Source organism: Podarcis muralis, chromosome 4 (assembly GCF_964188315.1).
Source record: "Podarcis muralis chromosome 4, rPodMur119.hap1.1, whole genome shotgun sequence".
In the NCBI taxonomy this organism is placed as follows: domain Eukaryota; kingdom Metazoa; phylum Chordata; class Lepidosauria; order Squamata; family Lacertidae; genus Podarcis; species Podarcis muralis.
In genome coordinates this window covers 33842338-33870181 of record NC_135658.1, presented here as the reverse complement: position 1 = coordinate 33870181, position 27844 = coordinate 33842338, and the positions used below count along the sequence as shown (strand labels likewise).

Sequence of the window (27844 nt, the reverse complement as noted above, 5' to 3'; positions counted from 1 at the left end):
ATGTTTCAGCTTTATCCAACACCCTGCCCATCTTGCCCCAGGAACCAAACTCCTCATGCGCTTTGAATGGGGTTATTACGGCAAGTCCATTTCCAAAGAGGGCGAGGGACTTCAGTCGCTCCTACTGCGCACGCGTGCTGCTAGCTTTGTAAACCCCCCCCCCCCCCACTCCCATTTCGCGTTCCTCAGAGCTACGGAAAGAAGGGACTGGAAAAGGGCAAGGTCTACAGCTTCATTAGCTCCGAGAGAGCATGCTCAAGAGTGCCCGTCGACGCGACCAATAAGAACGCGAGTTGCTATCCCGGCGGAAGCCTGGAAGGGAAGGTGGCTGCTGCAGTCATGGCGGACGAAGAAGAGGACCCTCCTGTGAGTAGGAAAGGCCGGGGTGGGAGTCGGAAGAAGGCGCTTGCTGGCTTCGGGGAAAGAGGGGGCGGGGAGGGCAGGGGGCGGCGGCTGCAATCTGATACCCGCTTAGCCTTTACTTTCCCCTTCCTTGCCACTTTCTCTTGGGTTTGTAGGATATTGTTCAGAGGTTCGCTGTTCTGTCATTCAGTTCTAGCCTAGTTTATAATTTAGGGAAGCTTTTAATGTTTAATAGACTATTGTATTTTAATATTCTGTTGGAAGCCGCCCAGAGTGGCTGGGGAAACCCAGCCAGATGGGCGGGGTATAAATAATAATAATAATAATAATAATAATAATAATAATAATAATTAATTCTCTTGCATTCTTGTTTGGGATTCTCCCCCCCCCCCCTTTAGTTTGAAGAAGATACTGAGGAGGCTGGAGGAGGCCCAGATGGTGCACAGGGGAAAAGGAAAAGGCTGTTCTCCAAGGAATGTAAGTTGGGGCTCCACTGATCATGCTGATGGGATTTAGACTCCCAACAACTGAAGGGCCACAGGTTCCTCACCCCTGGTGTAGACAATACTGAGCTAAAAGATCTTACTTGGTATAAGGCAGCTTCCTGTGTTTCATGCTATTACCTCGGATTACATACGCTTCAGGTTACAGACTCCGCTAACCCAGAAATAGTACCTTGGGTTAAGAACTTTGCTTCAGGATAAGAACAGAAATTGTGCAGCGGCGGAACGGCAGCAGCAGGAGGCCCCATTAGCTAAAGTGGTGCTTCAGGTTAAGAACAGTTTCAGGTTAAGAACAGACCTCCAGAACGAATTAAGTTCTTAACCCGAGGTACCACTCTATAAGGTTTAACCTCTTCACATTTTCCTACTTTCTAAAGGACCCCTTTCCCACCTCCATAAACTGCTTTTTGAATATTGATATCACAGTTAAATTCCAGAAAAGACTGGAGGATAAATAGAAGTAGAAACCCTCAAGCCCAGCTTGAGACTAAGGGCTGATTCACACATTTTTGCATGCCATTTGATGTCACTTGATTCATAGATGAATATGTGAACTATTTCCATTAAAATGTATTGTGTGAAATTATGTCAGGTAGAATAAAAAGTATTTAATCTGAAATTTGAGAAGAGAAGACTCCCTGGAAAAGACCCTGATGCTGGGAAAGATGGAGAGCACAAGGAGAAGGGGACAACAGAGGACGAGGTGGTTGGACAGTGTTCTCGAAGCTACAAACATGAGTCTGACGAAACTGCGGGAGGTAGTGGAAGATAGGCGTGCTCTGGTCCATGGGGTCACGAAGAGTCGGACACAACCAAATGACTAAACAACAACAACAAATCTGAAATTATTATTTCATGCATACATGCTCCACTTGATCTTGAAGTTTTTTAGAGTTTAATATGTACATGAACTCTCCCTCAGATTTTGATTTAGAATGCCACTTTTTACAATACATCTGTATTTGTCGATCTTGTTGCTGCATTCTGTGGCTGTTAGGAAGCACACATTAGCCCAGGCATGTCCAAAGTCCCTTTCGGAGGCTTAAACCTCCGAAAATCCTAAAAAAAGGTCAACAACTTTGGTCGGCCCTCACGCATGTTCACTTCATCAAATCTGGCCCTCTTTGAGAAAAGTTTGGACACCCCTGCAGTAGCCTATCATTCCCCTCCCTCAGGGTAAGGGAGAAAGGCCTTGTGCTGAATGCCCTCAATTTGGGTTCTAAATACTTCAGTGCTACAGTAAGATGCCATTTCCTTGAAGACTCCCTTCAAGGAAACGTCATTTTTCTGCAGTAATGCAGTATTCACACAACTAGTAATTTGGACAGTATCCAGTTGCACTGAAGCATACTTGGCAAAACAGTCTAAGCTTTTTAAAATATAACCAGAACACAATAGAGATCTGTTGAGTAGTGTTGTTCATTTGGGATCATTAATTGGACATGCAGCTTTTCATTGGAGTTACACATACTTTCTGCAGTTCTTAGCATCAAAGTTCCATTGAAAAAACACCTTATTGGGCATTGTCTTAAAAGTATGCATACTGCTATCAACAGGGTGACAGTGTTTTGATTTAAGAACCCTATATCATCCAGCATATACTTCCAAGTGGGGAATATTTGCAACTTAAAAATTAGTTGAGAAGCTTAGATGTAGGCTTCTGCTTGCTTGAACAATTTGGAAGACTATGACTGCCGAGTCACACTTAATGAGAAACATAGTGAATAGGTCTTAAGTTTTCTAGAGTGCTTCCATTACATATCTCACTGTGGGCATTTGTTCATTCTACAGTAAGATGTATGATGTATGGATTTGGAGATGACCAGAATCCTTACACAGAGTCAGTGGATATTCTTGAAGACTTGGTTATAGAATTCATCACAGAAATGGTAAGTCTTGCTTGTTTGCTTGTATGAAATTACAAATTGGGTGAAGCAGATGCTGTGAGATATTATCTGTTTTTAGTGCTGCTGTTTGTTACTTGAAAACCAGAGAGCAGAGCCTTGAAGGGAAGACGTATATCAGGCAACTTTTGATCAGCCCACTTTAAATGAATACATGAAGAATGCTACAAGCATAATGAGGGCTGTGTTTTAGTGTTGTTTACTACAATTCATTTCATGATACAGGTTGCTGCAAGGGAAGAAATCCAAACATTCAAGAGAACACATGGTCAAATCTATGGTACAGGTACTGAACCTCTCTTAGAATGTATGTGACTGATCAATTCTTTCCTACCAATAGACCCACAAAGCAATGTCAATTGGACGGCAAGGTCGAGTACAGGTTGAAGATATTGTCTTCCTGATCCGTAAAGACCCACGGAAGTTTGCTCGTGTGAAAGACTTGCTAACAATGAATGAAGAACTGAAACGGGCCAGAAAGGCATTTGATGAAGCAAACTATGGATCTTAAGGCATCATGTGATGCAGATGGGTGGTATGTGCAGAATGGTATGTTTCATTTTTCTGACTTGTGTTGGCCTCTCAAGGATTCACCAAACAAAGTGAAGTTCTTGCAGTCCCCATGACAGTATGGACCATTACAGTAGTACTTTACTAATGGGAACAAATCTCTGCAGTTTGAGGGTGGGTGGGTGATGTACCTTCTCTTCCCAAATATACCTTAAGTGGCAATTCTAGTGGCTTTTAAATTCTGTGAAAATTGGAAAACACACCACTGTACATAGCTCTAGGTTAATACCAACATTGTGAAAAAAATAGCAATCTTGCTAGTTGTACACATCACAGGAACTTACTCCAAAATGAGGTGCCTCATTCCATAAACACAGGAATGAAAGCTATGGGCAATTATGTCAAGAGATTAGAGCTATTGGCAGTTGAGGCATATATTATAGGCAGTTTTATTTGTTTCTTTTGAGTAAGTGGAGGAAACACTGTATTTGTACTCTTTTTTTCAGCTGAGGGAGAAAGGCCCATAACAGGTGCTAAAATGTTTGGATATTGCCGCTACTAGAAGACAAACCAACACTTTGTTTTGTAAATGTTAATTCACAGGGGGGAACTTTGTAACTGTAACAATTGTTTTGTTTTTTGAGGGTTGTTGTTTTGCTTAGTTACTGTATAGATACACTTTGTATAACTGATTCAATTTATGAATTGCTTCCCATTAATGTTATTTCACAGTAAATACTAGTGATTTGGAATTCTTAATGAATATGAATAAACACTTTCACCCATGCATCTCTTGTAATGGGGAAACCAAGATGATTCCTATACTTTTCTGAAAGGGTTATGTATCAATACAATTGATACTAAGTCAGTGGGGATCAAGGCCCAATAGGCTTGCCTCAGCTTTTGACTACGTTAACATGAATTAACCCCTTTGGACACATGTGGGGTAGTCATAAGTGTTGGTTTCTATTTCCCTCACTGAGCAGCAAAACTGCTTGTCACAAGACATTGTTTACATTCCACAGTCAGAGTTACTGTTGGATTCCCACGGGAATGGGAGACTGGATGTGACGTACACTGGTTTCCTGTTTTTCACTGTTCTGTCATTTCTTTGTTGGAGAGTGAGTTGCTTCTCTGCTCTCACAGAGGCAACATGTACGTTTGTGTGTTCTCGGTATAGATGAGAAATAAAACAATTAGCATGTAGCACGATACCTGCTTATCCTTTCGTTGCGGACAAAGGGATTACACTCTGCTTGCATCAGCTCAAGATGGGCCAGAGCTGATCAAAATCTCACAATAAGCAGGTACACCAACATCACTTTTGCTTTTTTAAAAAAATTAACTTTATGCACTGCAGTAGCTAAGCACAACTACCTGAGCAGAAGCTGAGTTGACAGCAATTTCTAATTACCAAATAGTTTTGAGGATTGGTTTGCTTCTACCTGCTTTGAGTTTACATAGCATGTAGCTGATGTTTTGAGTTAGGCAGTACAGTATAGGTTCAGTTCTGTCTCAGCATATTCTAAGGAGGGCTAAGACTGAGAAATAGCTGAAGCAAGCAAATGTTGCAGTGCAATGTTGCTCAGGTTGCATGTGCTGTGCATTTCTTATTGTGCTGGTGTTCTGCTTCCCACCCATCAGCCAGCATTCTGGCTACAAAGTGGACATAGTCCTACTATTGTACTATTTTGGATGGGTTTGTAGGACCCTACAGTTTCCCCCCCAAAGGTGTTGATTTTCACTAGACATTCACCCTGGGGAATGAGAGTGCAGTCCATGTACAAAATGTATTAAAGCATCTAAATGCATGCTGCTGCTTATATACAAAAGCTGAGTTTTGCTGTTAGTCTGCCACTTAACAGCAATTAAAGTGTCAACCTTATGTAATGATAATGCTTGCAAAAAACTTCAAACCAGGAAGCAGTGTTTTTGATGCATTCTGTTTAAGTAGGTAACACCCATCCTCTCTTAACACAAACTCAGTGAACAGTTTAAATTAGTTTAATGGAACAGAATGCTATAGGCCTATTACTTTAAAAATGTCATCAATATCATCTTCATTCTCTGTGGCTTCTTTCTGTTTATGGGAAGGCTTTCTTCCAAGCCCCACAAGGTCAGAAGGATGGCCATGTGATTGTTTTTCAACACTGTAGGTAGTACCAGCGTTGTCAGCATCCCAAACTGGAGACAAGGAGCTAGAGCACTGAGGAAGAGGAAGATATCTACTGCCCTTCAAATGGATAGAAGTGTCTCTTTGTATGGGAACAATACAAGATGGTGCACTCCTTGAAACACATCTTGATTTCCTTGAGCGTTTCATCTGTCTTTGTGGATGGGAATGTGCTTTAAGTCTTTGGCTGGGTCTCACTCTGCAGCTTGAAAGCACAAGATATTTACAGAGAGTAGCTTTAATGCAGCCAAGTTTCCGTTGTAAGCTGGAATGCAAAGATAAATTTTAGCAACTTTAACAGTGAAATTCTTGCTATGTCTACTCAAAAGTAATAACCCTAAAGTTTAATGCCAAGTAAGCTGACAATTAAGAGGGATTTTCTTCATTACAGCACAAGTAGATTATTTTGCATAACCAAGTATCTTTTGCACAAGCTAGTCTGCTCATCTGGAACAGCTTTGTCCATTATCAAAATCTAATACAGTGGTGCCTCGCAAGACAAAATTAATTTGTTCTGCAAGTTTTTTCGTCTTGCGAATTTTTCGTCTTGCGAAGCACGGTTTCCCATAGGAATGCATTGAAAACAAACTTGCAAGACGTTTTCGTCTTGTGAAGCAAGCCCATAGGGAAATTCGTCTTGCGAAGCAACTCAAAAAACCAAAAACCCTTTCGTCTTGCGAGGTACCACTGTATAAACGACAGCCTGGACTGACACCATGCCCTCCAAAATATGTTTCTACCTGCCCCTTTAGTTTTATTTTAAATATCAGACTGAGGAAGAGTAACTACCACATTATGAATGTTATTAAGTAATAAATTTACTGTCCATAGGTTGGACAGGTAAGGCACTTACAAGTGTATAATTCTTTAAAAAGTGTAGGTTTGTGCGCCTGTGGGTAGGGGCTATCCAATAGGTCCAATACAAAAGGAGAAAGGAATGGGAAGTAAAGAGGAAAGTAAGCATGATGTTCCTCCTGTGAGTCAAAGTTTCCCCCCACCTTGGTCTCACAGCTAGTGGTGGTGACCAGGAATATACCTTCCTTCACTGCCACAATCCCAAGGTAAAGTTATATTCTTATAAAAACCCATCAGTCTTACCTTATTTAATATACAGATCTATGAACAGAATAATAGTTCTAGGTAGGCATAGACTGCAAGTAGTTTAGGGGAAAGCAACATAGCACACTTTGCATTATGCTTCTAACAGTGCCAAATCACAGGATGCTGTGGCAGTGATCTATCCTGCAGTTACCTGCACCTTATATAATTTCCCACATTTATGGCAGCCTTCTCGTGATCAGGGAAGGAAGATAGTAAGCATAGAATAGTCTTCTGCAGTTGCTACCTCAGAGAAATCCAGCACTGCCATTTATACAAACCTGCAACCCTGTGTTTCCACATGCTGTAACCGCCTACTTTTCAGAAGTTTCATTCCCAAGAAAAAAGCCTCTGGCCCAAGTTTATTGCTTTTGCACCACAGAACCGTTGTTCTGAGTGTGTCAGACAGTTCTCTGAAGGTGCGTGCTTCTTGAAATTTGGAGACAAAAGATTTAAGATGCTGGGACCTCAGTGATTTAGAAGAAACCAATGTAGTTCTCTTTTTTGACCCAGGAAACTTCACTGTGACTTTTGTATTCTGAAATAAAATAAAATGGAAGGGCATTAGTAAAGGAGAAAAAGGTATCTTTAATGAAGAGACTCATATTTCTAAGATTACATACTGTATCCTTGACTAGAAGGAACCTGTCTAGAAAGAATATAGAAGCAAATGAATGTTAAATATTCTTTTAAGTCAGTGGTTATCTTTGCCCTACATGCTGAACAGGATTATCCCCCCCCCCCCAAAAAAAAAGGTTTTTGCAAGCTCACACGGCCTTTATAATTGTGTTTCTTGAACGGTGGCTCCTTGCAATACATAACAAAAATTGTTTCTTCGCGCATCTGCTGTTCAAAGCTGTTATCTTAAACTTCACAGAACATATTATGTATGACACTGGTACAGTGTTTTCTATTTTGATGAGCAACAATTCAGCTAGGCTCCAGGCAGAGATCTTTCAAATTTAAAATATCATTAATAGTGAGGCTGTGAGAAACCTTGGAACTTCTGGTCAACTACAAGGATATGGTGAGCTACTAAACCATGACCCTTCCCAGAGAAATTATTCAGATTCTAGCCGCTGAAGTTCTAAAGCTTTCAGTGGAACTGGCTTTCATTAAGCTTGCATAGCACCACTGTGTTAGTTTCTCCCATCTGCAAAAGAGGTGGACAAATGAAGTTATACATATTCATGGCAAATACCAAAACGAAGAATTACCTTGCATATACTTTTGCACTGTACAGTATATATTTACAGCACTGTACAGTCCAGATCTGCAAGTTCACCATGTAAAAGCTACATTTATAGACAAGGACTTATATTGAAAGGTGCACCTCTTGAAGCAAATTAATGCCATGGCAGAAATTCACAGAGTAATGTTTTCTGCCCAGAAGAGAAAAAAAGGAGCACACAGAAACATAGTATATTCAAGACAGACAAACATAGTATGAAAAAAACAAACCTCCCGTGGTGCAGGCTTAGGGAACTTGCATAAGCTCTTGACATCAAATGCAAACTCCTTCCCAAGATCTGGAAGAAAGGGCACAGCTGCCATGTCATAACAGAAAAAAGAGCTTGGCTATATGATTCTAAGCAGTTATCTGTAACAAAATTATTCTTCAATCAGTGGATCTTAATTTATATTCTAAGCATTTTACTAAGGTTAAGCCTAGGGAATATCAGAGTTCTACAGTCGCCAGCTATTTCCAGAGCAACTTGGGGCATGAGGCAATTTCATCTCCCCATTCCATACAAGCAGCACAATGGACTGGTTGCCAGTTCATTTCCAGCCCAATTCAAGGTGCTCATGTTACTCTTTAAAGCCCTAAATGACTTAGGCGCTGAATACCTGAAAGACTGCCTCCTTCCCTACACACCTGCTTGGCTGCTAAGATCAGCAGAAGGTGCCCTCTTGGTTGTTCCACCACCCTGAGAAGTTCGTTCAGGGAAGAGGGCGGCCCAGGAAAGGGAATTTGCTGTGGCAGCCCTTAATTTGTGGAACTTTCTTCCCAGAGGTGTGTCTGGTGCCTTCATTATACAGCTTTCTGATTATGCTGAAGATGCACCTCTTTACCCTGCTACCTTTGACACTTGAGATGCATATTTTTAAGGATTCCCCTTATTTCTGTAATTTTAGTTTTAAACAGTTTTTAATATTGTGTAATATTGTGTTTTAACCTTAATTAAGATGAAGGGTGGGCAATAAGTTGTAACAACAAATTAAGAAGACACCTTCCACGCAACTTGATGCAAGTGTTATAGCACAATAAGTTGCATATCGTGCTATAATACAGACACGAGGGTGGCCAATCCACAATGAGACCAACTTGGCTTCCCAACCTTCATCTCTTCCTCATTGCCATCTTGTTGCCCAGCAGCACCTGGCCAAGATGCCCACATAATACGTATTCCACTCTTATAAGAAATCAAACTTTTTGTGTAGCAACACACACTTAGGAAATCCCTGTCTATTGTCACCAGACACCTTCACTTTACTTCTTTTGGCACCTGACTAAAAATGATTTTCTTTAGGCAACCCTATCCAGACATGTAGAAGCTGCCATGTGTTTTAATATTGTTTTAGCATATTGTTGATTTTAAACATTAAAAAAGAAAAAAAATATATTTGTTTTTAATTGTTTACCAATATTGTTTTCTCTCTTTTTTGTGAACCGTATGAAAATTTTATTAAAAGCAAGCAGTGTATTAAATGTTGTGAAATAAATATAAATAAATAAGGAGACCATTGTCTCTTACCTTGGTTAGTTCTTTTTACCAGAATTGGCTTCCCAATATCAATGAAAGAAGAAACCTTCTTTCTGACTTTTGTAGGCACAGCTGCACTCGAAGCGTGAGACTGAGATACAGCCTTGCTTCCTGGGAAAAGTCTAGTCATCCATCCAGGTCCAGCCTTTTTCAATACAAATGTTTTGTTGGGCATTTTCTTTTCAATCTCTGAATAAGTGGTCCCCAGAAATTCGTATATTTCGGAAGGAAAGGCAAATCCTTTAATGTAAGGCCTTGGATGAGTCTTTGAAACTTCCTGAAGCAATTCAAACAGCCTCATATATAGAGAAGCGAGGCTTTTCAACACACCTCTATAAATGATCCTATGGCAAAGAAGAAGAGATGAAAACACTTATATCTGTTACACAGCACCTGCTTTCCACATCTGGAATTTATTTGTGTAAATTCCATTCAAGGAAATGGACAGCAGCCTGAGGACTAAATGACCCTAGTTAGCTGCACCTCCACCACCATGGAAAGACCCATTAACCTGCCCCTGCTTCGATTTAAAAACCACTTATGTTGCCTGTTTGCTCTTTATCAAACTGTCTACCAATTGTTTTACCTTCTTCCTTAGTTTCTCTTTCAGTGTGTAAACCTAAGGGCAGTGCCTCTGTTTCAGTGTATGTGTAGCACTTGCCACCAGCCCTGTGCACTGCAAGGAGGGATGTACCCTGACCTAACCAAAGGCAGAGGTGGACAGGCAGAGGAACCAGGGAAACGATTGCGGTCACAGCTACTTCATTGCTTGCTTTATCAATGGTTTACAAGTAAAATGCTGCTTCTCCAATTTCAACCCCACAACCCTAGTATTATCGGATTATCTTTGCTCTGGAAAATTTTACTTGTTTAGAAGAAAGCTGGTCAGGGTCAGTTAAGGGGAACACACTGTCTTGCCAAATGCAAGGAGATTCAGAAGCAATACAAAACACAAGTGAGGAGGGGGAAGATTTGGTTCCTAATCAGCAAGCAATATATACATACCAGGCATGCACTTCTATCTGGCACTTGGAAGCCTTCAAGAAGTGGTGAAGTTACTCCCCCAGGTAGCCTTAGATTGCACAGCCCTGTGGCTGATCAGTCTGTGCACGAGCTTCTAAATCACTCTGCCCAAACCATCTGATTTTATAGCCACCTCCTCCCAATGCCTCACTTTCCAATAACAATTTCGAACACTAAAGAAGGTTCCCAGCACTAAACTCCCTGACTGATTAAGGCAGCTGTGGGGGGGGGGGGGGCTTCACCACCTCCCAACTGATTAGGACACCAGAGAAGGTTCTCACACCTTCAAAAACTTAGCAGCTGCCAGGGAGGGGGAAGGAACAGAGGCAGGAAGGGTAACCATGTTAGAATCACTAACTCCTTAATATACAATTGGGTCTTCCGGTTGGATTTCCCAGACACACACCTTCGCAATTATTACTGAGCTGTTGTTAGTGCTACAAAAATTGTACATCTGTTCTAGGTCCTTCCATATGCAATAGGGAAGTAATGGGAAGGATGTGCACTGCTGGTGTTAGCAGGGACCATGCTCTGCTAAAGACATTGAAGTGAACAAGCAGAAGTGAAAGAATTAAAATGTTTTACAGATATACATACCATAATCGGCTTAGCAACCCCAAAACCACAGTATTCAACAGTATGTACTCTTGCAAACACAGATGCTTAAGGGACAAACTGATGAGCAAATTGATTAAGGTTGGATAACAACTAAGGTTGGACAGCTAACGAAAGAGGCTAGAAACCCAAATTACACACACACTTTCAATCATAGACACATATTCCTGCATGTTTCTTTCAATCAAATATACTTAGTACTGAACTTATTGAACACTTTATGCGTGAACACACAGTGGAACTCAGTGAGTAGTGAGCCTTAAGATATTTTTTTAAACTGAGGATTATATGCTGCTTTGGAGGCATATACTCAATAAAAAAATCAATAAAATCAATCATAGAATTGTAGAATTGTAAGGGAGCATGAGGGCCATCTAGTCCAGGCATAGGCAAACTCGGCCCTCCAGATGTTTTGGGACTACAACTCCCATCAGCCCTAGCTAACAGGAGCAGGGGTCAGGGATGATGGGAATTGTAGTCTCAAAACATCTGGAGGGCCGAGTTTGCCTATGCCTGATCTAGTCCAACCGTCTACAATGCAAAAAATCTTTTGCCCAACGTGGGTCTCAAACCCACAACCCTGAGATTTAGAGTCTCGTGCTCTCCCAACATGCTGAAGATGAATCACAAAGGACTGCTTCAACACAAAATACATAACAAAGTGACTTCTTAATAGAAGCAAATGAAATGTCGTCAAATCTGTTTTCCCTATCAAATATGTGGTGTATCCTGTGACATTCTGCACCACTAAATGAGAATTGCAAGAACCTTCAAATTAGATTCCAAACTGTTTCAGAAGGATACAGAAAAGCTGTGCAACAACATTCAAGCAGACGCAGCAATAGCTTGCACCCACCCAAAATCTTTACTAATATCACTTCCAGCACAGGTTGACTGGGAACCAAGGCCTCTTCCGGATTTTCTTGTTTCTGTTTTCTATTGGAAATAAAGAGACAAGAAGAAGATTGTGTGGCTAAGTGTTGGCACCCCACAATATTTAATGCTGGTTATGTCCTAGGCCTCACAGCAGGACTTACTTTGGAACTAGGACTTACTTCTTTTGGTTAGGACTGTGCTGTTGGTTACATAGGAAAAAAATAAAAAGGACAAGGCAAGGCATGGTACCTTCCATTGGGCTGACTTCAATTAATATAAGTTTTTGAATTACACAGAACTGTTCAATCTATATTGAAAAGTTTAGACTATTTTCAAAGCTTCTACTGTTTTCCACTAGCATCGATTGATCCAACAAGACACTCTGTTGCCCAATAAGTGTTTGAATTTCAGCTGGTTTGAATCCCATAGTTTCCAGCAGGTTTAAAATATGCTGACGTACTTTCCTGAATAGCCAAGTAAATCTAAACTACAGAATCTAAACTAGAGAAGTGAGATGTTCTGGCTTATGCCACTTACGTGGGGCCCAAAAGAATAAGGTATTGAATTGGCTTCTCCAGATTGATTCTGTTTAAACGCTTCAAGCACTGTTCTACCTGAAAGGGAAAGAAATGTTGATTTGATTCATTGTAGTAAGCATGTAGAATTATGTGAAGAACAATCTGTCATAGCATGCGTATTCACCTTGAATTAAACTATGGAAATGGTTTTTTAGGAGGTACAGTAATAGAACTGGAAACATGGAACTGCATGTACAGTCTCCTTGCGAGTAATGGCACATTGATAAAACTTTATTGGTCCAGGAGGCATTTACAGCCCCATTTTCAATGAGTGCAGCAGCTGTTACCCCTTTTTATAATAATTATTTGGGGACACACAAAACAAAACAAACAGCCATCAGACCATCACATACAAAATGAAAGCAGTGGATTTCTATAGATGGCTGCATTCCAAAGAATTCCTTAAGCATCCCTAGTCTAAATATATTTCCGGACGGCTCCCAACCTTACCTGCTTGAGGGACCGAAATGACCTGTGACGACTCATCTGATAGTGAAAATTATACATGACTGAATGCAGCAGGCTCTGTTCTGCAACCATGGCTTTGTTTTTCAGAAGGATGTCCACAGCATGACAGCCCTTCAGAACAGCGGAAAAGCTTCTCACTGGAATAGGCAAACAAACATGTATATATGAAACTGTGTACTTCAAAGTCCTAAACCGTTCAGAACTCCCAAGAGCTTGCTAACTTAACTCTAGCAAGTGTATATGTATATGGAAGTCAGTAATATTTTCCCCTTTGCTGATTTGAGCATGGAAATTAACACACCAGTTTCAAGCACTATTTTGACTCGAATCAATTTACAGAACTTAAAGTCCAACTAGCAACTCTGTTGTACATCACTGCAAGATGCTATAAATAATAATTTAATGGTATAACTAATAAAATGATTATTATTATTCTGCACAGACCACCATAAGCCCTCATCCCAGTCTCTGAAAGTGACAGCAACACCCAAGGCCCACAAAACCAATGGGCCTCCTATCATGAGCCTTGTGAAGACAGCATAGCAGAAAGGAGTTGTTTCAACTGCTTGCACTCCAATTGCGAAACCTCACTGAAAAACTAGCGTCCAGAGGTTCTTTCTTGGGGTAATGAAGCCAACCATGCAGTTTATGGAGTTTATTCAAAAGTAGTTCCACAACTGTAGACATTATTATTGCATTGACATCTAAGCAGCTTAGTGTGGAATACACACTTCTACCCATTTCATCCTAACAACCCTGTGAAGTAGGTTAAACTAAGAGAGAGTGACAGGCCCAAGGTCACCCAGTGAGCTTTATACCCGAGTGGCCATTGGTATCCTGGTCTCCCAGGTCCTACAGCACTCTAACCACTACACCACACCATCGTTATCCAGATTACTTGTGCTATCAACTCACATTTACCATTTAAGTTTCTGTATCATGTTTCATCAAATTACAGTTAGAACAAAAGACAGAACTCTCCTCCCCACATATCTATGCATAACTTGTGAAATAACATACCCACTTTTAACAACATACCAGATATGGCAAAAAGGAGGAGAGAGAGAGGTAACTTTTAGCTTAATCCTATGCATGTTTACTCAAAAAGAAGGTCCTAGTGAGTATAGGAGAATTTTTTACTGAGGAAGTGGAATAGGACTGTAAATTTACTTTCCAATCCTGATCTATTAGGATCAACTTAGGTTGATAGCTCAGTCTGTAAAGCATGAGATTCTTATGGTCCTGAGTTCGAGCCCCATGCTGGTCAAAAGATTCCTGCATTGCATGGGGTTGGACTAGATGACCCTTGTGGTCACTTCCAACTCTACAATTCGATTATTAATTTCCACAAGCCTATTCAACCTATTCAACTCAACGGGAAAGCACTGACTTCAGTTAAGCACAGGACTGTGTCACAAAACCGTGGTGACTTTGTGCTTTTAAAATCCGGAGAGACAAGTGATATCCCGTATGCCATAGGACTTTCAAAAGGGGAAAGTGAAATCTGGAAAAGAAGTAAAAGAGATCTCATGGATACAATACTGGGGGGAATTGGAACTGGGGTTGGTGTGGCAAACTCTTGGGATATAGAGAAGAAAGCCAACAAATTGTCAACATTAGGAGGATTGCAATGGAAAGTGTTAAAGGTAATGGGGAATGATTTTGAATCTAGCTATCGGTTGCATGTGCTGTCAGCAACTTTGGCGGAACATGTCTTTGAACATTTGAAATGAAACATTGTGGGCTGTATAACAGATTCGCAAAACCGAACTTTGGAAAAAGTATCAAACGCTGTGTCATGTTTAACAACTGCACCTTAATCTTTACTCCACGTGCGGAGTTGGAGCATGCAAAGACCCTGTCACTATCAAAAACAAAACAAAACCCAAGAATGTGAACTAATGGATGTGAACTAATTTGATCTTCCTCCCACTGGAATGATTAAAACAAAAGACCCCCAAGAAGCAAAATTCAGCCAAAACTATGCTTTTTAAAAAGAGGTGAGCGAGGCACGTGTTTAACTTCCACCTATTGAAACCAAAAAGGGGTACACTTGCCTGCGAGCTAAGCTCTACTGAGAACCACATTCTCTGAGCATAAGTAGGCTCCCCCCCCCCCCCGCTCACCTGACGAGTGCTGCGCCGCTACAGCGACCGTCGCGCTGCACGCGGGCCACGGCACCTCCAAGCGATTCCATACCGCCTCGCTCGCTGCGGGCGCCGCCATCTTGTCCGAGAGGTGGGGCTGGACTAAACCAAATCCCAGGCAAGCGGGGAGGCAAAATATTTGCAAGGACGCAGCTGAGCGGGGGAGGCGCGCCAGGAAAAGCGCGCCAACCCTGAGGCTTTGCCCGGCGGGTGGTCTGCGAAGGCAGGAGCCGTTTGGTGACCAGGAAGAGGACGAAGGGCGCTTGTAAGGCTGCAGCCGTCGACACGCGTCGACTGATTCACACGTTCCAAATTTGAGAAGAGCTCTGGTGCGATCAGACCGAAGAACCCCCTCATCCAGCATCCGCGGCCAGCCTATGAGAGACCCAAAAGCAGGCCATCAGGTTTTAGGCATTTGGTTAAAGAGCAGGATGCTGAACCAGATGCGCCTTTAATCTGATCGAGCAGAGCTTTTGTTCTTAAAAGTGCCTTAAGCAGCACCGCCTTAGCCAGAGGCTGTAGAAACCCCAAGAATTCTGGGAATTGTAGTTTGGTAAGGCTTCTGGGAAATGTAGCTCCGTGAGGAAATAACGATAGTTCCCATGATTCATTGCGGGGGAGAGAAATGTGCTTTAAATGTAGGGCATGTCTCTCTCCGTTGTCTTTAGGCTTGAGTGAAAGATGCAGGCAGTTTTAAATATTTGGGGTTTTTTTTACATTCAGATCCCGCCTTTTCTCCACTGCTGGCTAGGCTTTGCCTCATGAGTGTTACATTGCCAAGGCAGATGAGAGACCCCAGAAGGTTGTATTCCACATGCTTTTTGTTATATCTCTGATCTCCCATCATATTTGTCAAGCAAAACAATGGTGACCCAGCTGTAAAACAGAGAAGTCAAGTTTTCATAACTCATAGCAGTATAAAAGCACAGATCCCTCTGTTAACAAACAATTCACCATGTTTGTAATCTAAGAACAGGTTGCATCAAAGTAACTAAAGGCTGGGTTAGGCTGAGGCAGTTTGTTCCTCCCAAAAATATATTTGCCATACACTGAGCAGATACATCGGCTTCTGTTGTCCAAATCAAATTTTTACAAACTGATCCTGAAAAAACTTGCAGGCCGCAATAGTGCAGTATCAACTAATACTGGTTAGTGCAGGCAAGTTGTGTGTGTGTGTCCACACATTGACTTCAATTACCGGTATACCATCACATCAAGATGAAAACTGATTACTTTTCATTTGTTTATAGGAGCTCATAAAATCATTGACACACTATAAATTTATTGGTGTCCTATAGGAGAAGCAAAGATCTTGGACTGCTTCACTGAGATCTAATTTTAATATGATTTAGCCAATATATTTCTATCAATATTGACAATTATACAGATAGATTCCTGTCCAGATCAATATATTAAGGAATTGGTGCAATAACCAATAAATGACTTTGGCTTTAAATTAAAGTTTGGGTAAATATATGAGATCAGCCAGTTACTTTATCTTTAAGGAAAGCTCCATTTTCTCCAAAAGAGCCACACCTGAAGGTGTTTTATTGTGAGCTCATAAAAGAGCTCTGAGGATAGCATTTCTTCTTTAGCTATAAAGCATAAGTTGTTGGGTTGGTTTTTTTAATGGTAGTTTTGAGAAAACCACTAAATACAATGGTACATACAAAAGATTTCACTAAGGTCTTATTAGCTGAAGTTAGGAGATACTATGAGCAGCCTTTAAGTGAGGAACAAGCACAGGCTATCTGTTTCCAGTGTTGCTATAAAATGAAACAGATGAAGGCTCTTGGGTTGGATTCTGCATTAAGAATGGTAATCTTAGATATTGATAATGCCTACATCCATTCTGATGGTACTGTTTCCTTCACTTTACAGCATTTGGTAAGAATTAAGATGAAAATTGTTTCAGTTACACTGTCAGGTTTCATAATGCCTATGATACTATCATTGTATAGCTTTAACCTATTTATCTGGAAGTAAATCCTATCAACCTTAATTGGATTTCTGAATATTTAGTTGAGGAGTTGTGTTATTCTTAAAAGAAAAACAAAAGAAAGTTTAAGGGGAAAGGTGGAATGTAAAACTGAATCATTAGAAATTGTTGCAAATTTACTCTGATTCCGTGGCTAAGGACGATAGGTACCTTTTTGTAATGAGTTAACATTGTGATAATATGGCCTATTTTAGCTTGGCTTATTCTTTTCCCTTTGCAAAACTAAAATGAGAAATGCAAACTTGCAGAAACAAAAATCCATTTGAATCTCTGCTAAAATAAAAGTTAGAGCAAAGTTAATTGCAAATTGGTTTGCAATTAGATCTGAATGGCCTATTCAATAGGCTATGTATTTTATGTTTTATACTGTAAACCACCCTGTGATCTTCAGATGAAGGGCAGTGTATAAATTTAATAACTAATAATGGTGATAGCTCCTCCAAGTACAATGCCGTAAGCTTCATTTGTATGTGAACATATATCTAAGCCAGTAATTTATAATGCAACTATGGGCCAATTCATGCAAGGCTCTTTAACTCTTGTTTAATCTGTAGGCTAGCTATTGGTTGAATAAAAGTCCTGAGTAAGGACAGCAGGAGGAGATAGGCTTAAAAGAACGAAGGTGGAGATCTTCACTTTGGTTTCTTCATCTTGCAGTGATATCTCTTCCAATGGCAGATCATTTAGTTTTTGGAAGTTAATCAGTATCAAACAACTGTATCAGCAGGGAATTGGACTAGATTACTTTTGAAGTCCCTTATAATCATATGGCTGTACAACAGAAGAAGAAGAAGAAGAAGAAGAAGAAGAAGAAGAAGAAGAAGAGTTTGGATTTGATATCCCGCCTTTCACGTGGTCTGATGCAGTCAGACCCCAATTTCGGTGATGACAAAAAAGTAGGGAAAAATTAGACACAGCACTGAGATGGGCAGAGAAGTTTAAATATCTCTGCCCAGCCCAGCACCCTAATGATATGCAAATCGCCCCTTCCCCAGTTATCAGATTCCTTATCTGATGAGGTGGGAGGGAAATTCTTCTTCCTCAGTTGATCTACATTTTGTGTGCCTGTGTAAGAGCACTCTCTTGTTTTGTGTGTGAGAGAGTGCTTGTCCACCCTCTGCTGCAGCCCCCAAAAGCAGGCCCTGTTCTAAGCTTATACAACTCCAGTCCTATATTGTATACCTTGATGGGCCTACTGAACTTTCACTATTTTGATGGGCCTACTGGACTTGCACTATCTTGGGTGTCAAAAATGGAATCTTATTCAGATTTCTGTATTTTATCAAGAAACTTAGGGCTCTATCCATTAATCATACCTTGAACATGCATTAATGTTTAAAAGCATAGGGGCTGAAACTTTATTTGCTCTTTCTTCCAGATAGTCACACAAAATAACAACCCAATGATAGATTGGAAGATAAGGTAAGACTGGCGCTGAATGCAGTGCTCTCTGTATAAACCTCTGTTCTGACGTAGTATGTCTACCCATGCATTAGGTATGTTACATTAAGATAAATAGCTTGAAACAGTCACAAGTAAAGTCCCATACAGATGTCTTGGAGGGGAACATCAAAGTTGGGTAGTTGCCTGGATTTGATAAAATTCACTTTGGCCTGCATTCTCCATCTTAAACCAACTCAACCCACAAGCAGTTATTTGGAAGAGATTAATTTAAATGCTGAACTTGGTTTGTTTTTTCCACTTTTGGGTTGATAATACATAAAACCATTAATTGCTCCTTACAGTAATTTGAAATCACTTTACTACTAGCAAATGCCAACTGAATGCATTTTTGAGAGGACTTTAAAAAAATCACAAATTCATGTGGAAATGTGGAGAACTCAATTTAAGACTGGAACAAAGGGAAAGAAACTGAAAGAAACCAAAATTGATAGATCTACAGTCACATGTCAGCTTGCAAAATATTGAAGCATATACTCAATTCTGACCAAACTAAGTCTCCTGGTGTATATTAACTTCCAGAGTAAATATATTACTTCTGGTAAATGAGCCACCATAGCTGCTAGAGGGCCAGGAAAATTCATGTCCCAGGCTTTTTAGACTCATCTACCCATGTACTATCTGAAACCAAAAGGACATGTTGGCTGCCAGATGTGAAATATATTGGCGTTATTTTTCGCTCTCTTAAAGTGATAAAGGATATGATATTGATGCTTTCTCAATGAAAGGGAAGGTGACTCCTGAACCAGAGGAACTATATTATTAAGAGCTCTGCTGAACCAAACTGCTGGCCAGCATTCTGTTCCCTGCAGTGATCTAGCCAGGTACCTCCTGAGAAACCCACAACCAAGATTTGGGCCATAGCTATCTTCCTAGCGTTGCTTTTCAGAAATTCATAGGCAAACCTCTGAACATAGCTCCCTATCACCCTCATATCTGCCATTACCAGATCTTCTCTGGATTTGACTGATTATTTCTTAAATACCTCATGTACCCCTTAATTCTCTGGATTCCACATGGAGGCGGGGGGAATCCATTAGTTAGTTGAGTAGAATATCTTGTCGCAGCCCAGTGTTGCATATGTGGGGGGACAGAAATCTGTTGCTTTGTGGTAGAGCACATGCTCCCCAGTTCAGTTTCTAGCATTTCCAGATAGGACTGGGAGAGACGCCTGCTGGGAGAGCTGCTACCAGTCAGTGTGAATAATAGTTTAATGATTGAATGGTCTGACTTTGTGTAGGCGGTTACCGATGTTCTTATCCAGGGTTGGGCTGACCAAGCTGCTAGAATAAAGGGATTCTTACCCAACAGTCTAAGTAAGCCTTGCTAACACTATTGCTTAGGTGTGGGGAGGAGGAGTCCAGCACAATCCATTTCTCTGATAGGAAAGGAGCCAGTTCCTCAAGATTTCATAGCTTGTTTTCTAAACTGCCTTTGCCTTCCGATACTTATCGTGGCTGAGGCTGTGCCCTTTCATGCAAAGCTGCATTTATGAGCTTGCTATCTGGTAGCTGTACAGACACAATGAATTGTCCACAAGATGGCAGCAAACACTGTACTATTATGTCAGCCATTTAAGTCCTTGTGTTCTACTATACTAGACCCTCCAAGTATCCCTATTTTCCAGGGATGTCCTGGATTTACAAAAGCTGTCCCGGTTTCTGATTTGATCCTGGAATGTCCCCCTTTTCCTTATGATATCCCTATTTTCATTGGAGAAATGTTGGAGGATATGGAGTTTTCTGATTGCCGAGCCATCTGTAGGCAATCCTGTATAGGGAAGTTTTTAAATGCTTAAAGTTTTGTTATGTTTTTATATATGTTAGAAGCTGCTCAGAGTGGCTGGAGCAACCCAGTAAGATGTGTGGGGTATAAACAGTAAAATTATCATTATGGAATTGGACATCCCTATTTCCATCAGAGAAATGTTGGCGGGTATGCTACACCAGTCTAACAGGCTTTGCTCTTCCAGTGCCCTTTCCTGGGCAGCCACAGTGGAGAAGTGTATGGAACTCCTGTAGCAACTAAAATGGGGACAAAGTAACATGGACTGAATGAAAGGCTCTAACCAAATTATTTTAGTTCATGATGTTTTTGCTCATAGAATATATGTGTGACCCCATAAATATAGTATGTATTTTCCTTTTGTGTGGTGTTGACAGAAGTGCACCACCCACAACTTAGCCTTATGTTGTTGTTGTTTAGTCGTGTCTGACTCTTTGTGACCCCATGGACCAGAGCACGCCAGGCACTCCTGTCTTCCACTGCCTCCCACAGTTTGGTCAAACTCATGCTGGTAGCTTCAAGAACACTGTCCAACCATCTCATCCTCTGTCATCCCCTTATCCTTGTGTCCTCAATCTTTCCCAACATCAGGGTCTTTTCCAGGGAGTCTTCTCTTCTCATGAGGTGGCCAAAGTATTGGAGCCTCAGCTTCACGATCTGTCCTTCCAGTGAGCACTCAGGGCTGATTTCCTTAAGAATGGATTGGCTTGATCTTCTTGCAGTCCATGGGACTCTCAAGAGTCTCCTCCAGCACCATAATTCAAAAGCATCAATTCATCTTAGCCTTATACAGCTTATTAATTGCTAAGCCTCCATCCTCCCAGAAAGTATGACATAATTTAAGGCTGCAACATGTTCCTTTTCCTCCATTCAACCAATGCCTGATGATAGAAAGAATGGGCAGCATCCAACTAAATACTTATTCTAGCTCAAGGAGTGTGACAATTTTGTTCTTGTCAGCTTGAAGCTCATCCTTTTCCTACCTTTCTGTTTTTGGGGGGCGCGGATATACGAAATGCATTTTCCCAGTGACAAAAACCACGTAGTTCTAATGTTTGGGGAAATATTATTACCACAACAGAAACCCAAAGGAAGTAAGATGTTGGGATCAGCCATAGGCACCATCTATGTGGGACCGTGGGGGCCCAGGCACCCACAAATTTTCAATGAAGGAGCCAGGTGTGTCAGCATCACACATGCACATTACCAAGTGATGTTGGTAAGCCCTGGGCACCCACTGTTGCGGGAGCATGCCTGGTATGAGCTGCAACACATGGAAAACATCTGGACATTTCTTGCTCCATAAACTGATCATCTATAAAGACTTAAAATGGGGTAGTTGTCCCCTATCTGTGCTCATAGGATAACTTCACAAAAGTGATGGGAGGACTGCAGTATGAAATAATATCCTCCAAATTAGCTTCGTTAAACTGGGGGCAGTGGTGTTATGAATTAAAGCATGCAGAAGGAAGCACAAAATGGAGCATGTCAATCTTGTATGAAGTTGGGTTGTCAAGTAATTATGCAACACTCAAATATCCTTGTTAGTCGCTTAGGTTTTGAGTGGGTGGGGACAATTTCCTGGTTTGGAGGCTTTTATTAGCACGGCAATATGATTATAATTTTTTACTGCTTTTTGTTTACAAACATGAAACATCAAAAAGCCATTCATTGCATAATCAAGCACACCAGTATCTAATGAAAATCAAGATCACTTTAAGCAAAATCATGGAGGAACTGCTACTAATGGCCAGGGAGAACCTGGACAAACAGGTGGCGTGTCTTCGTTTGTAATCGGAAGCGCCACCATAGTTGGTGCCTGCCTGATCGCAATGGATATTCACATCTCTTGATTGTTAGGCTCTGTATATTCTGTAACTGTAAGAAAATTGTTGTTGAGGATAGGCAATGTGTACTGACAGATGACAGGAAAAAAGAAATTACTCTTTGTGTCTACATAAGATCCTTTTGTTACAGAAATAGTTTCCTCCTCTTAGTGCAAAGCTGTAATTTCTATTTTCCCATTCCTCTAGAAGCACAGTGTTTTTGTTGATGGCTAATATCTCTTCTATCAGCTTCTAAGGACACATTCTGGCCTGATCTTCGTACTGCCCATAATTACTTAGCTCATAACAAGCTCCCCCAGAATGGCACTAGGCTCTTTTGTTCTTTAGAGTTTTTATGAGACAATATCTGTCAAACTAATCTATGGAGATAAATCAAACACACAGCCATGGCTGTTAAAAGCTGTGAGTGGCTTCCTCTCGTAACCACTTATTGTGCCAGTTACAAAGAAAGCATGGAAATATGGGAGTGGGGAGTAGGCAGAAAAAGTGTTTTCTAAAGGAAGTATAGGTTTCTTAGGTCCCACCACCCATAGAAAAATCTAAAGCTACCATATCAAAATATTAACACAAAATATTGTGTTGGAATGCAGGTGCTTCTAACAGGAAGAATGTTAAATGCATTTAGTTATCAATCTGCTCCATATATATAGCTATTTGCAAAACAAGTTTTCACTCTTAAACTTTGCGGGGAAGGGTGCCACAATGCAGTTGGAGTCACTGCAAGACTGGAAATATTGCATACTGCAAACATAATCTTAAATGTGGGTGCTTTAACAGTCTTGATGTTTTCCAGTGGGAGAATCAAGCATGTGCACTGAGATTAATAGCATTGGAAGCATATGTTCCACCAGTCCCTGTTTACTCCTCCATGTCTTTGGAAAAATGAGGCACAGTGGAGGCTGCAGTATCTCTATGAAATATGGTTTATTTATACATATTTACATCGGAGTCTACTGTGAAGAGAGTTCCTAGCATTTCACATCACAAGTGAGTCCTCCTAAGAGCAGCCAGCTCGGATCCACAAGCAGATGAATCAGCTATGCTGCCTGTGCCTCCTCCTCCTCCTCCTCCTCCTCCTCCTCCTCCTCCTCCTCCTCCTCCTCCTTCTTCTTCTTCTTCTTCTTCTTCTTCTTCTTCTTCTTCTTCTTCTTCTTCTTCCCAGCATGGCTTTCTCTTACTTCCTCCATCTTCTTGCCACAAAACCCCTTGCCCAGCAACTCCTCCCCTTCTGTCTCAGACTGCCCACCAAGAATATGTCATTGCCCACTGCAATTCCCATTTGCCCAGACTCAAGGATCGTCCTTTGATGTATTGATCAGCATCTTTGTACTCCTTAATTACTTCCTCCTTGGGCGATGCCCTGGTCTGGAAGAGAAACACGGTCTGTATATTTACACTGATAAATCCAAGGCCTATCATCTCACTTTATTTCTCAAAACACTGAATAAACCTCAGCACCTAGGAATCTATGAGGAGTCAGGGCACCCAGAAACCTAGGAGAATCGGGGCACCCACAAATCTGTAACAATATAAATGAGCATATGTAATTCTTGTGCACATTTTTGTTATAGACCAATTCCCTGGGGCTTTTGAACTACCTAGCAGCACATTCCTGATGCCCCCCTCTTGCTACAACTGTAGCCTCCTTTTTCATATGTTGGCTAGTTTGGCCTTTCATGCCACACTTGAGGGTGTTGTAATCTGAAACTGCTACCATGGCTCTGTCACTTCAGTATCAATGGAAAGGTCAAAACCAAGAAAACATAGGCTTGCCAGGTCAGGAGATCCCAGACCCAGAGATTTCAGGGCCCAAACCTGAGACCAGGGTTGGCCCTTGGTGATGTCACAGGGTGGGTTCTGGAGATGGAGGTTAACTGGGAGAGGGGAGTGGAGAAGGGCAGGTCCCCCAGAGTGTCTGTGCTGTAATTTGGAACAAGCACCTGCCAGGCTGAAGCTTGCAAGTGGCACGCACAATTTTCTGGTTGTTGTTGTTGCTGGCATTCTATCCTGCTTGGAGAGTCAAGCTTCTCATCTACCACCTAGGAAAACAGGGATATTTTCCATCCCTACCTAGAAATGTCAGTGTTTGATCCTGGCAGCTTCTGCACACAAACCAGATGCTCTACCACTAAGCTATAGCCCTTATTGAAACTGAAAGAGGTAAATATGGATCTATTGAGTGGTGTGTGTGTGTGTGTGTGTGTGTGTGTGTGTGTAGATGTGTTTTCATGAAGATAATAATATCTTAAAGTATCTCAGTTTATGAAGCAGAGTCCCCAAGCAACCAGAAAATAAATGAAATTTTGCAATAATATTTTTCTTTTGGATTTTTTTTTAAAAACTCAAGTTAATCAAGAGTTGAGCCGGATAAAAGCACTGGGATTATGCTCTCATTTTTTCCTTGTCTCCTACAATGTCAAAAATCCCATTAAATCCTATTTATACAGATCGTTTTCAGAACTATGTTTACATTAAGTGCGGAGGGAGGGAGAGAATGGGGGGGGGGGGGGAAATCTCCGTCCAGAAATTGCCTGGCAGTGGATGAAAAAGATTCCACTTTGGAATAAGAGCAGTGCAGCAGCACATATGTATACTCGTACAGATACATAACAAAGCTGGGAGATATCACCTAAAAAGCAGCCCTCTTCCAGCCTGTTAAGATCCCAAGATGGAAACACTGTCAGTACAGCCAAGCAGATAGATGTTTATTCAATTTGCAACTGCAACCAGAAGCAGCAAAAGGGAAAAAATGCTTGCTGCAGCTTGTGTCTCATTTGCCTTTAATAACCTTCTGTTCCTTCAAGTAAAGCTCTTTCTGAGTTTTTCCACACATCTCCATGTATGGCAAGGATTCCGTGATGGGGAGACACCAATTAATTAGCGGCAGACAATCCTTCGAGGGCTCTGGCTGCATAAAAGTCCAGATTCAAGTGGTCTCTTTATTCCAAGATTGCAGACAAGGCACTTGGAGTTTGTCAACAGACGGCTGGAGCTGGTTGACAGGAAAATCACACAAGCCAAAGGAAAGAAGCGTGTACGGTTACAGTCTTAATGTGAGTCGAGATGATTAGATGGTGGGGTCGCCTTTGAGCCAAAGAACTTGAGTGTAATGGAGAAATGTTAAGATGGCATGAGGTTATACAAATGGTAGCTGAAGCAATGGAATTCTTCAAAGACTTCTCATCCACATAAGTGAATGATCTAGCTAACAGCACTCATGGAAGCTGAACAGAAATTATGGGGCCTGACAGATATTTTCTAGGTCAGATTTCTCCAGGTAAGTTCTTCTCACGTCAGCTGAGATGGAAAGCTCAGTCCCCTGGATTCTGAAGTGCAACTCTGGCAGGGATGAAATCAATCCAGGCTAGCTCAGAAGGCACTACTCCCCTGGAACAAGGCCGGTGTTTCTACAAATGTGAGCTCTATCCTGAGGGAGCAAACAGAATTCATGTAAAAGCCTGCTGGATCAGGCCAATGGCCAACTAATCCAGCATCCTGCCCTCACAGGGGCCAATGGGAAGCACAAAAGCAGGACCTACACATAACAGCACCCGATCCTCCCAACAGGATTTCCTGTAGGCTCTTTAAAAAGCTTTGCTGTCTTCGATCAATTCTACACTAGTAGAGCACCGGTGAGGTATTGCTTTTCTGAAGTAAAACTGAGGTTCCCCACAACACTTAATCAAATACTGTACGTGGGTGGGGAAATTGCGCTCCTGCAGATGCTGTTCACAGGGCAGATACAGGGGTGCTGTACATTGGATCCACACCCAGACTCTACCACTCCTGGAGAGAAAAAGGGATGAAGCAAAATGCATAGGCACCCTTCAAAGCAATATCCGTGCAATAAGTCAGCCTGGCTGTTCCTGTTGTTCAGTGGTTTTAGCCAATGAGTAAAATCAGTGCTGTTCAGACACCATGCAATAAGGATCACTGCGGTCCTAAAGAGCTGCTGTCTCCACCTCCCCTTTAGTACATTTTTCCTGCTTCTGTCTCATTTTCTAGGTATCTATCATTTGCCCTTCCTGCTTCTCTTGTAGCCAGGCTGCATCTGTCATATGGTCGGTTTCTCTGAGATGAGATACTCCCTAGCGGTTATCTTCTGGAAGTACTACAACTATTATTATTTGTTAGACTTATATTTACCGCCTTTCATTATAAGATCTCGGGGTGGTCCACAATAAGTGCAGGTAGATCAGAATATTAAAGAATCCACTCCCCGCATGACATTTCTCCTGCTGTCCAGGAGCCAAGGATCAGGCACTTATTAAGGATTCACTGTATAGTAAATTTCACTGTAAATTTATAATTGTATTCATGTCTATACAGAAATGAATCTCTAGATTTTAATTATTCAATACCAGTTCTTGGTTGCTGTAACTCCGGGAAAGCTAGTACTTTGCTTCCTAGATCAGTGGTTTTAAAACTGCTTTCTTTAAAAGCTTACTATGGATTCTTTCGTTAGAAGATCATTAACAGGGCTTCCTTCAAATATGGTTTGACCACCAATATCCATGTTCCCCATCAATAGACAAGTGCAGGAAAACATTGGGTATGTTTTGAACAACACACACAGTTCACATGGGGCAACAAGAAACCCAGCTGCCCTGGCCAATGAATTGCGCACACTGGCTTGTGTGCCTTAGAACATGCAACGCACAGGGGATCAGTGGCAAGTACTGAAGGGCTCCTCAGCAGATTTGATGCAGAAAATGTTCCCTGAAGGTAGAACATTTGCAAAGGACTTGATCATTCAAGGCACTCCATGACAAAGGGTCATAACTACTCTGGCAACTATCTAGATCAGGCATCCCCAAACTTGGCCCTCCAGCTGTTTCGGGACTACAACTCCCATCATCCCTAGCTAACAGGACCAGTGGTCAGGGATGATGGGAACTGTAGTCCCAAAACAACTGGAGGGCCAAGTTTGGGGGTGCCTGATCTAGATCTCCGACTTCTACTTGAAAGATCTCTGCATTAAAAGATATTTCCTGAGACTGCTCTGCAGAAGCCGTGACGGTGACAGCTGCTCTTTTATTGTTGGTTGGCATCCATCTGCCTCGGAGGAAAATGGAACAGTGTGTCTTTGGAGATAAAGTCAAACTGTTGGGAGAGTTACAGCACCTGCTGCAGCTGTAGAGAACAATATGAGAGAGACATGTTTTGTTGTAGCTGGGGCAGATGAAGGGATCCAGTTGTGCTAATGCAGGTGTGCCATGGAGCTTCTTTCTGCGCTCCTCCCTGTGGTCATTCCTCCTCTGGTCACTGCTGTGGATACACAACCCATGTATTCATGGTGTAGGTTTCAGTGTGGAACTTTCTTCTGTGCTTTTCTTCCACCTTTCAACCAGCTCCGATCCTGTTAACATCTTGAGCGTCTACACTCACACTATGTGCTCTGACATTCAGACCAAGGACCAGTTCTCTGAGGAACTAGACCAGGCTGTCAGGATGGTCCCAGCCTGCAAACATCATTTCTGCTGAGAGATTTCAATACCAGAGGTGGGGACGATCATCACACATGGGCAATTGTATAGGCCACTTTGGTATCGGTGGCATGAACAAGAACAGACAGGCTGCCTGAACTGTACTCATATCACTGCTTCTGCATCACAAACACATTCTTATCTACCAAGGCAAAACAGCAATTGTCCTGGAGACATTCAAGGTCAGGCCACTGACACCAGCTGGACTTGATTGTCACCAGGTGATTGTCACTGAACTCTGTT

The 27844-nt window shown here is 41.6% G+C and overlaps 2 protein-coding genes across 4 annotated transcripts; one reads left to right on the top strand and one right to left on the bottom strand.

Annotated features, from left to right (window-relative positions):
• Nucleotides 1–213: 213 nt before the first annotated feature.
• Nucleotides 214–10141, top strand: TAF13 (TATA-box binding protein associated factor 13). 3 transcript variants are annotated; one of them, XM_028726583.2, is made up of 5 exons: nt 214–366; nt 762–840; nt 2658–2755; nt 3111–3319; nt 9960–10141. In XM_028726583.2, exons 1-4 carry the CDS (start codon nt 340–342, stop codon nt 3279–3281), a joined length of 375 nt encoding a protein of 124 aa, XP_028582416.1. In that variant the 5' UTR covers nt 214–339; the 3' UTR covers nt 3282–3319; nt 9960–10141. The 3 variants fall into 3 exon arrangements, with proteins under 3 accessions (XP_028582416.1, XP_028582415.1, XP_028582414.1); XM_028726582.2 differs by lacking the exon at nt 9960–10141 and adding an exon at nt 3787–4091; XM_028726581.2 differs by lacking the exon at nt 9960–10141 and having other exon boundaries at nt 3111–4091.
• RMP64 (ribonuclease MRP subunit p64) lies at nt 5269–15503 on the bottom strand. Its single transcript, XM_028726576.2, has 9 exons — nt 15003–15503; nt 12859–13013; nt 12368–12444; nt 11759–11890; nt 10937–11014; nt 9308–9660; nt 8013–8080; nt 6833–7089; nt 5269–5718 (listed from the first exon to the last, which is right to left on the bottom strand). The coding sequence occupies exons 1-9, from the start codon at nt 15385–15387 to the stop codon at nt 5301–5303; spliced, it is 1923 nt and encodes a 640-aa protein (XP_028582409.2). The 5' UTR covers nt 15388–15503; the 3' UTR covers nt 5269–5300.
• Between the last annotated feature and the right edge of the window lie 12341 nt (nt 15504–27844).